General features: G+C 31.7%; 1 protein-coding gene and 1 non-coding gene across 2 annotated transcripts; both read right to left on the reverse strand.

The window, feature by feature from the left end:
* Positions 1-1,395: 1,395 nt before the first annotated feature.
* Positions 1,396-3,676, reverse strand: LOC144574918 (calcium-binding protein CML42-like). Its single transcript, XM_078325024.1, has 2 exons — positions 3,242-3,676; positions 1,396-1,930 (listed from the first exon to the last, which is right to left on the reverse strand). The coding sequence occupies exons 1-2, from the start codon at positions 3,512-3,514 to the stop codon at positions 1,634-1,636; spliced, it is 570 nt and encodes a 189-aa protein (XP_078181150.1). The 5' UTR covers positions 3,515-3,676; the 3' UTR covers positions 1,396-1,633.
* Positions 3,677-8,871: 5,195 nt separating this feature from the next.
* Positions 8,872-8,955, reverse strand: TRNAL-CAA (transfer RNA leucine (anticodon CAA)). Its single transcript has one exon. It is a non-coding gene; the product is annotated as a tRNA-Leu (tRNA).
* Between the last annotated feature and the right edge of the window lie 2,498 nt (positions 8,956-11,453).

Below are 11,453 nucleotides of genomic sequence, written 5' to 3' on the forward strand. Positions count from 1 at the left end.
TTGGTCTCCAAGCACATTTCAATATGGATTAAATATCTAACGGTTCAGATCGGTAATTTGAACTTTCAAAATAAAAATACTGCGTGAAGTAGAAACGCGTTTTACTTCGCAACTCACCGTAGACTACCTCTATATATATATATATAGAGAGAGAGAGAGAGAGAGTTGGGCTACGGTGAGTTGCGAAGAAAAGCGACTATTTTACTTCACGCTCATATTTTGCGACTTTAAAGTTCAAAATGTCGATCCGAACCGCTCAACATGATCTCCATATTGAAATGTGCTTGGAGACCAAATTTTACATTTTTTGGAATTTTTTTACTATTTATTAAGCCACTTTGAAAATCGCCGATCCAGCGGTCCAGAAATTTTTACTGTTTTTACTGTTCACCCAGATTTTCAAAGTGACTTAATAAATAGTAAAAAAATTTTAAAAAAAAATGTAAAATTTAGTTTCCAAGCATATTTTAATATAGATTAAACATCTAACGGTTTGGATCGGCTATTTGAACTTTGAAAATGAAGATATATTATATATAGTAATTAAATGTGTTTTTTGTAGTAGTATACCATCAGTTAAATTGATTTACGACCAATATTCTAATTATTTAATTATCATAGCTGCCAATCAAAAATACAACATCGGTTCAGTAAGGATATCAGACAGTGTTGATCAACCTAAAAACCAACGGATCATGAAACAGCCAGATGGTAAAGTAATCTCCTCAGTGCCATCGTTCGTTTAGCCAAACCGATGTACAAGAGTCTCCTAGTACTAACTGTTCGTGAAACTTGGCAAAGGAGGGGGTCAGAAGGGGGGTCCATTAACGCCATCGGTTTGTTATTCATAATAAACGGTAAAAAGTTTAACGTAATTACAGCGCTGCCACTCGTGACGAGCGCCATCTGTGCAGAAGCACATCCGATGGTAAAGGGGCGATAAGAAAAATGTTTTTTGTAGTAGTGAATAGAGCAATAATTTTATAGCTAATACAAAATCTCTAATAAAGAGGAGAAAAATAAAAAAGGATGAAGAAGATCATGTCTGGGGCCCTTAGAAAAATATTCCTAAAAACTAATGTCTAATTTATTTGCTTAAGACCAATAAGGCCTTTAATTCACCTGCTATACCCTATACATAAACACGAAATAACTGTTAGTTTTAACATGCAAATTTGTAATAATTGTTAGTTTTGTAGGGTGTGAACTGCTTATTTGCTTTGTGGTGTTATGTTGTTTGTTAGGTTTATGACTGTCGTTGATGCTGGTCTTTGCTGAATACCAAGCTATGCTGTTTTTGTTAGTTGATTGTAAGGATAGGTACCCAAGAGGTGGTACCAGATTCCATAAACAATGTAATGGTTTTCGTTTTATACAAGGAAAATCGGTGGGGTGTACGCACTATTATAAATAAAATAAAATAAATTAAAAATTACAAATATGAAGTTTACAATTCTTCCACTGAAACATTTGTTTCTTATTAGAATAGTAAACCTCAACTCCTAGCCCATTATGATAAGTTTACATTATGACAATATTACCAAATAACCTATAACCGTAATTAACAAATCTGAAATTATCTGAACTATCAAATTAGATATTGATCAAAAGTAAAACACAAAAATAATTTTAATCAAGAGCTCTCGACATCAATGCTCTTCATCATGGTCTTGAACTCGCCAAAGTCAACCCGTCCGTCACGGTTCTGGTCCACAGAGCAGATCATGATCTGGACCCGGTCCATGCTCTCGCCTTCGGCCAGTCCCAATTTCTCCAATACTGTCTTCAGCTCTTTGGCTGATATGAACCCATCACCATCTTCATCAAACACATTAAATGCCTCCCGCATATCAGCCTCTTCGGAATTGTTTTCTGACGGGTTGATTGGATCGGTACCGAACAGGGCATCCCCTAAGGTTTGGTGGAGAACCTAAAATACAGAGTAATTAGAATAACCTTGGAGAACCTAAAGTACAGAGTAATTAGAATAAATTACTTCCAGTCAAGCAGTACCACACCATATCATACCATACCATACCTTTATTCTCTGATACCAGACCTGACTGGTCCAGTACCTATATTTTAGGTTCTCCACCGAACCTTGGAGGATCGGTACCAAACTGGGCATCCCCCAAGGTTCGGTGGAGAACCTAAAATACAGAGTAATTAGAAAAAGTTACTTCCAATCAAGCAGTACCACACCATATCATACCATACCATACCTTTATTCTCAGGTACCAGACCTGACTGATACAGTATTACTTGGTTTCATAAAAATAGTAGCAGCATAGGTTTAAATTTTATTTTGGCCATACGGCCTATGTACCCCAATATGAAACCTCCAAGAAAACAAAATACAGAGGATTACGTATGATATTGATGCATTACTGATTAGTGCATATTACTGTGGCACTTGGTTTGTGTGTTATGAAAACCTTTGTGTTTATTATAATAGGAGATCCAGTGTAAGAAATAGAGAGATTGAAATTTTATTTTTTTTACCAAATTATTTGTATTGAGTTAAATGAACATATACTATTTTGGATATATAAAAGAAATTGTTTTTCCGCTTGTCTAATTATGATGAGGGTTCAAATGCCTCCATTTTTAAAAATTTTAATAACTCAAAATCTAAAACTTAAAAGTTAAAATAAAACCGTTGGATATGATTGACATCATTTTATCCATGCACATGTAAAAAATTATGACATTCCAACTTTATTTTGATTATCATCAAGAGCATGTAAAAAATGTACTAATGTGGATAACTTAGAGACGTTGATTTTTCAACTTATTTTTTACATAAAAACAAAAAAATTTATGTAATAATTTTTTACAAACACATAAAGAAAATAACATAGATCACATCCAATGGTTTTATTTTAACTTTTAAGTTTTAAATTTTGAGCTATTAAAGTTTTAAAAAATGAAGGTATTTGAACCCTCAATTATGATTGACTATCATTTTCTTCTCCTTTTATCCAATCAGACTACATTTAGACTGTTATCTTCTTTCATTGACACACTTATTTCTTATTGTAAACAACATAACTCCAAGCATAAACAAACAAATCCAAAGAGAGAAAGGGGAATTAAAAGTCACTCCAAGCATAAGCTTCTAGACCAGTACAATCTGGTATAGTTCGGTACACCTTGGTACCACATATGAAAGCGAAATTTATCACATCAATTCCTACGATTCCAAATCCAGATTAAAAGTCATTATTTCTATGGCACTTACCTGGAAATCGTTGAAATCGAGACCAATAGCGCCAGGTCGGATGAAGCCAGAGATGGTCAACGCCAGCTCAGACGGATCGGTGATCAGACCGAGGCGCGCCAGAGCATCTGCCATCTCATCAACGGTTATGTACTCGTCCCCGTTTTTGTCGAACAGATCGAATACCCTCCTTAGTCGCACCGAGTTGAGGCTCTTTGATCGGAGCCTGAATGACGCCGATGGAGGCACCAGAGTTGGTTTGATCTGAACCGCTTGAGGCGACTGCTCTCCCATTGTTGCGCTCTCTTTTTTTTTTTCTTTTCTTTTTTTGCTTTTCCTTTTCTTTTCTTTTTTTGCTTTTCCTTTTCTTTTCTTTTTTTGTTTTTCCTTTTGAGTAGAGATTCCTAAGAATATATGAGAACTAAAAAGCAACAATTGTAGAAGCCTAGAAGGGAAGATGACTAGAAGAGATAATTGATTGCCTTCTATAGCTTCATTGACTTGGGCATTTCTTTATATGGAAACAAAGGACGAGTTTTCTGTATGCATTATAAAATAGTTTCTTGTGTTGCATAGGCCTGACAAATGCTCAATTTACAGTACTAAGTAATCGTCTTGTATAGGTCCCATTGACAGAGTGATTGAACACAGTAGGTGTTAAGTGCAATGTACGCGTAGAATTAAATCAAGCAAGTTTTCTTGCATGAATTTTGGAGACGAATGCGGAATGGGAAGTAAATCGCTATATTCATCATTCGATCCAAAAATTAAAAAAAAAAATATATTCTTCTAAAATCAGAATATTATACCAGAATTAACAGCATATATAATATAAGTAAACTTTTTTTTAAAATTAAGAGAAAGGATTAATAAAAATGGGAACAGTAGAGGAAGGCGACTGTACAAGTCAAGGGACATGAGTGGTGGATATAATTTAAAAATATATATAGTTTATAAAATGTGGTTGTAAATAAATGGTGAAGAACGTGACAACCAGTCAACCCATGTGTTAGTTGACGAGATGCAACCGTTCAGTCGGTTTGGGTCGTTTTGGACTTATTCTTTTAAAAATTATCATAATAATTAATTCGATGCTAAATTAAGTTTGATGAGTCCAAAATGAAATACAACTTAATTTATAGAAACTATACTCACAAGTATGTACTGAAATAGTTTTTTAAAAAAATATTACAATGAATGTTCGACTATACTATAAAAATAATTGTGAAAATTTCAAATTTATTATTAAAAATCTGTATATATTTAAATTTTATTATTTATATTAACATTGATTCACTAGATCAAAATTAAGTAAAGTTTAAAAATAGTTCAACTGAACAAAAAATCTTCTGAAAAATAAATAAATTATGAAAACGAAAGAAGTTACAAAGAGCCGGATCCAGGCTTTTGTGTTTGTATTTCGTGTTGTTCCGGTTGGTCCAAGTTGAGATTAAATAGATTATTTTTCATTAGTTATCGAAATTTTTTTATAAACCATAATGAATAAATCAATTCTTCCGGAACCAGCATGATTACTTCGTTTTTTTGAAAAACCAGAAGGACCGAGTGCTCCATTCGGTCTCCAATTTACCCTTTTCTCCAGACCGAATCGAGCACTCGGTCTCAACTATTTTTTCAACTTTTTCCAATTTCCCGTGTAGCGGATGGTGCGGTATATGCCTCCAGACCGAATACAGCATTCGGTCTTGATTTTTTTTTTCCAATAAAGTCCATTTCCACCGACAATTCACATCATTAGAAGTTAGAAATGGTGCATTAGAAGTTAGAAATGGTGCAATATATGATAGCACTTTCACCTTTTGTTTCTGTGCACGCACCGACATAATCCGTCTATATAAGACATAGAGCATTATGTTAGCTGAAAATCAATTCTCCCAAGCGTATCCAATTCACTCCCTTCTCAAGTTTTGCTTCTCCAATTCACTCTTCCATTTTCACCATTTATAGCTGAAAATCAAGCTCCATCACAATATTGTGTTTTTACATATCGGCCTCTGCATTGTGTTGGTAGCTTTCATCTAAAGATTATAGTAAGTTTTTTTTTTTAAATTACGTTCATAAGAGCATCTTTTATTTGAAGATATTAACTGTATTTTTATTTTCATTAGAAAAATCATATAAAATAAATAAATCGATATATAAATATTGATTGACATTAGCTAAATACTTTTTAAGACAAAACATACACGTAATTATATTTTATAGAAGGAGTCAAAATGTTTACCATTTCTTATGCTCCACTGTATATGGTCAAATTTTCTTGCATTAGAAAATTAAGATTTTAAAAGAAAAATGTAACTTCAAAAAAGTTATAATTATTTAGTTTTTTTTATACAAAGTAATGAAGTTGAAAAGTTTTTTTTTTTTTATTGATCTTGAGGGTTTACCATTTCGTGATTTTATATAAAATGAACTATATTTTTTAACATTCTGACATGATAAGAAAATAAAAGTTACATGCAACTTCATAACTTTTATAAATTCTCAGTTTGAAAAAATAATATAAAGACTAAGGTATATTGTTTCACAAGCGCTTGCTGCTTTTGAATGATAATTTTTTTTGTGTGGTGATATACTGATAAATAATTAATTAGATAGTTTTGACAGTTCTTAGCAATTTTTGTGGTGATATACTGCTTTTTGAATAGTCAAATTATTATTTTAACCTCACACAAAACTTAAATTAAATTAAATTCGACTTAAAATAAATCTAAATTATAAAATTATAAATCCCACTTAAATATGTTGTAAAATTAAAAATGATATCGATGATTGATTGTGAAATTTGTTTTTTTCAGGTAATGTCTCAAGTAATAATAAATGTTTATCATGAACGCGAAATTTCAGACGCACCGACCTGCACATTTGCTATTACTAACTTAACGAGTCTTGATGAGCTAAGAAAAAATATATATCTTGGCATTCGTTTGCTTCCTAGCCAGTTCGAATTGACAATCAGGGCACGTTTGAATACCGCACCCCCTGGCTCAGCAGAAAAATACCAGTTGTTTAGCATAGACAACGGAACGATATGGCACATGGTGCTTGAACATGCCACTCCGGTACTGAATTTTAAACTTCTTGATTTAGTGGTTGAGTCAGTACCATTTGTTAATCAGACCAATTATGACCCATATCCGGGTAGTGTACCTGGAAGTAGCAGAGACCCAACGGTGTCTGATTCACCCATATATTGTGATAACCCACCCGAAATACCGATAGTGGATGATTTGGTAACTCGTTTTAATGAGATGATTTGGTAACTCGTTTTACAAAAATTAGATTTAGAATTCAAAAATTTAATAAGTAAATTTAAATTCAAACCGATATTAAATAAATACCTTCGTAGTCGCCGTATATAATTTATGTTGCTTTTGGGGCAACTGCAATAAAGATTGTTCACCTTCCATTTTCCACTACAATATAAATAAATTCATACAAAAAAAATATTAACATGCAATTCCAATTCAATATTGACATGCAAATATTGAATTAAATATTAACATTCATTCTATTATTTTTCATTATTCTACAATTACACTGGAAAAATCTAAATTACACTAAAAAAAATAAATGATTGCAACAATTACTAAATGCATGTACACTAAATAATTCTACAATTAATAGTTACAATATATAAACTTAAATTACGCTAGAAAAATAAATATAAATTAATACAATTACTACAAAAATAATTTATACTACAATTAAATTACAACATAAACTACATGCAAACTACATACAAATAAATTACAACATAAACTATTTAGTTAAACTACAATTATTACATAAACTACATGCAAATAAATTACTATATACAAATAAATTACAACATAAACTATTTAATACAATTATTTATACTACATGCAAATAAATATAAATTAATACAATTATTTATACTACATGCAAACTACATACAAATAAATTACAACATAAACTATTTAGTTAAACTACAATTATTACATAAACTACATGCAAATAAATTACTATATAAATCATTTTTTATACTACAATTCCTACATAAACATTTATTTATACTACAATTAGTCCATAAGCCATTTATACTACTAAAAAAATACACATAAATCATTTATACTACAAAAAGAAAAAATTACACAAAAACTATTTATTTATACTACCATTATTACATATATCATTTATGCTACTAAACCATTTATTCTAACTATTTATTTATAATTTCGGATTATTAATCAAAAATAATAGAATTAAACTACATACCTAACGAAACTTGTAGATCTGAAGCTCTTCTTGTTCTCCTTTCAAAAATACACAAACCTATATAATTAGAATTAAAATTAAACTAATAATTAGAGAGTAAAATTTTTTTTTTGAGGCAGCCACAGAGAGAGAAGAGAGACAGGGGGAGGAAAAATGGTGAAGGGGGGAATGGGGAACGCAACACAGAGAGGGGGTCAGTTTAATAAATCTCAAGACCGAATGGTCTACTCGGTCTGGCTTTTTCAGAATCTTCTGTGGCGCCTGCAGGGAAAACGTGAAAAAAAGGTTGAGACCGAGTGCTCGATTCGGTCTGGAGAAAAGGGAAAACTGGAGACCGAATAGAGCACTCGGTCCTTCTGGTTTTTCAAAAAAACGAAGTAATCATGCTGGTTCCGGAAGAATTTATTCATTCATTATGGTTTATAAAAAAATTTCTTAGTTATCGGTAGTTGTCTTGTCTGCGCACGTGGGCCAGTAACGTGACAGGTTTGGTGTGGTCAAATTCAAAGATCATGGAATCATAACAATTCACCATCTATTGCATGCTGAATTTTCTCAGAACACCAACAAAGAACAAGTCTAAATATTGAAATATATATATTGTCAACAAATATAAACACTTTTTTTTTTTTTAAATGCTAATGAAGTGTACATTTATAATCCATCTATTATAGAATTGATATTTGGTATGCAAAATTTGTTTGCACTTGTTCGTAGACCAAGTCTTTGCTCCATGCTGCCATTGAAAATGGACTAGACAGATAAGTCCCAAATTTCAAATAAATGATTTGAAAAATGTCAATAACAAATAGGTATATTAGGAAGTATCGATGGGCTACACTAACAAATCTGACATACAAATTTGTCCACTTTTAAATCTAATTATAATTGAGAATTTAAGGTTTTTATCAAATAAATCGAATTACATTATTATTTTTTAAATTATCTGATATATGACCAATCGGCAATCAGTATTCCAATTACATTAAATTTAATATATTTATATAATAGAAAAATATATATATATTTATTTTAATAAGCGTTATATCAATTGTATAAATTTGTCAAATAATGAAATAATATTTTTATTAATAGAATCTGTTTCAGATTCGTGAAGTCAGTTAAAATGTCTAGATGTAATGACAAATGAAATGTTAGACTAACAACATATATCTGAGTAAGAACGGTGGAAAACATAATTTTGTTTGCTTTCTTTAATTAAAAGTTGTACATTTGAACAGTTAATTTTTGAATTAATATTAGTCGGGATTACAAGGATCGATGTTAGCTTTTCAATTGTTGAAAATTAATTACTTCATATGTACATGAAATGAAAAAATGCACAAGGAGAAATTGTAGAGAGCAATCAAAAAGAAAAAGAAAAAGAAAAATGTCAGAAGTGGGATTTGAACCCACGCTCTCTCACGAGAACCAGAACTTGAGTCTGGCGCCTTAGACCACTCGGCCATCCTGACACTTTGTGAATAATTAAGATATTTATTTTTAATATCCTAAATATAAAATATATTTACATAATTTGTTCTGAACTTTTGCCCATATCTGACCAATGGGATATGCTAACAAATAATTAAGACACTTAACTTTTGCCGGATCCAGGCTTTAATATAATTATAATTTTAAATCAAAATTTTAATGACTTTAATATTTATTTTATCTGAGCAAATAATAGAAAAGAAAAAAAAATTGAAATGAAAAATCAGAAAATTTTGACAAGCAAGTCAGTGCGCGACTCTCGACCCCCAAGCCAGTGAAATTCCATCTTGTTGACTGAACTCTTGGTGAAAAAAAAACACCCGTGTTCACTGTTGCGCGCGGCTCACGAACACTTGGTCTAGACAAGCGAATGAGCATAACACAGCTGACCCCTTCGCTCCTGTGTATTACGCCTTTCCTTCTTTGAGCAAGTGACAGAGGAAGGAGATTTCAAAAATGCATCATTTGCATCGGGAAGGAGAAACACCTCGAGAGACGCGCGTCAGAAAAAACGCGCCTTGTGTTTGTCTTGACTAAAACAATTTTTAAGTGACTTTTTATGTGGTGGGTACGTTTCCAATTAACTTTAGATTTCTACACTCTTGACAACATAAAATAGATATATAAAATCAAAATTATTTATTAAATGCTGAGATTGAAATCTATTTTGATGAGTAGCTGAGATTTATAGAATGAACGGCTCAGATCTTCTCTTGATAGATAGAGGGTTGGATCCCAAAAAAATATGTATGGTATTATTTTAATGAGGATAATGAATTTTCATATAGCGCAAATGAAACTTCTTGATATCTGTATGGATTATTAAGTCTTGATTTTGTTTTCCTATAAAAAAACAAGATATTTTTCTTTCACATATCTCTCTCCAACACAGTCTCATCTCTGAATTTTGGCCTCACAATAGACATATATATCACTGAATTTTGGCCTCACAATAGTCTCATCTCCAACGCAGTCTCATCTCTCCAACGCAGTCTCACGACCAAAGCGTGCTTGTTCTGTTGAAAGTTTTAAAAGGAATTCTATTTATATTAAAAAAAAAAAAATCATGGTTGTCTCCGTCTCTCTAGAAAAAGAGGAAGGACGGTCTTTTGATTGTTGGTTATTTTTTTTGAAAGAAAACCATGAAATGATTGATTTTTTTTTTGTGAAAGAAAAATTAAAAATCTGTTTGTTACAAACTTATAACCGTCATTGCTTATAATTATTTTGAATATTTAGTATATTTTTATATATTCTTTTGGGAAAAATATCGAACTGAAGTATATTTGGGCAAAATAAGAGTGATCATAATTTTATAATTTTTTAATATTAAATATATTTTAATATTTTTTCTAAAATATATAAACACAAAAGCATATATTTGAAATTTTTTGAGCCACCGGGCACCTCCTGGCTCTTTCGGCTCGATGTGGCCCGTCCTTGTTGGCTTTACGTGGGATGCATGATCTATTAGACTGCTTATTAAGTTTCGACTTGACTTGTTTTTATTGTCATGTTTTATTATGTTTTTGTTTCGTGTAGGTTTGCATGAACATGGATGTTTTTTTTTATTTTTTATTATTATATGGTCAACTAAATAAGATACATATGACAATGTCAGCATGTTGAAAATTCGAATGATGATTCTTTTATGAATATTTTCTAATATTTATCTAAAAAAAATTAGGTATATACTGCTCATGCCAAATTGTCACTGACAACAACTATAAATTGAAATTTTTTGGGCGTATCATATGAGATATCTCATATTTTACGTGACCGACGTGTCCAGTGCCTATTCAGAGATAGCGCAAGGGGGCCATATTATTTGAGCTTTGAGATCCATGCAGAACGTATTATTGAATCACTCGTGTAACGTCTGTAATGGGTTTCAAGTCGAAACCTAGGTGTTTTCAATAAAGAAAATATAGGGATATGATCCTTATTTTTCTTAAAAATAAAAAGAAGTCCCTGTATCTATTCCCTTCCTTTTGTATCTTTACCAAAATTTCTGCCACAAAATTATTAAATCCAAAACCAAATTGAATAGACAAATGGTGAAATCACATTTAGCTAGCTAGTACAACTAATTAAGCCAACAATTTCACAGTGAAAAGCAAAAATAGATGACAGATGTCACAGACCAATTAAGTTTGAAAAGGGCAATTAATTTGTGAAAAGAAAATAAATCGGACAAGTCATGGCTCATTGGGTCCAGTTCTCATTATTGGTGAGTGGTGAGTGGTGAGACAGGCCTAACGCTGACATTATTGACAGCAGTCTCCTCGACCTGTTTTATTTGGATAAACAATTTCCTAATCTAGGCCTTATTTCAACTCAGCGGCCTCATATTATTTATTGGGCTGTTATTTAATTCAGGGTAATTGACGGGACTATTCGTCAACAGAGAGAGAATATTTCCAAGAGTTGCGACGCCTTAACAACTTGGTGGTTATGAACACAGCCAGATATCCAAGAA

The sequence above is a fragment of the Carex rostrata genome, chromosome 23 (genome assembly GCF_964058835.1).
Source record: "Carex rostrata chromosome 23, lpCarRost1.2, whole genome shotgun sequence".
NCBI lineage: Eukaryota > Viridiplantae > Streptophyta > Magnoliopsida > Poales > Cyperaceae > Carex > Carex rostrata.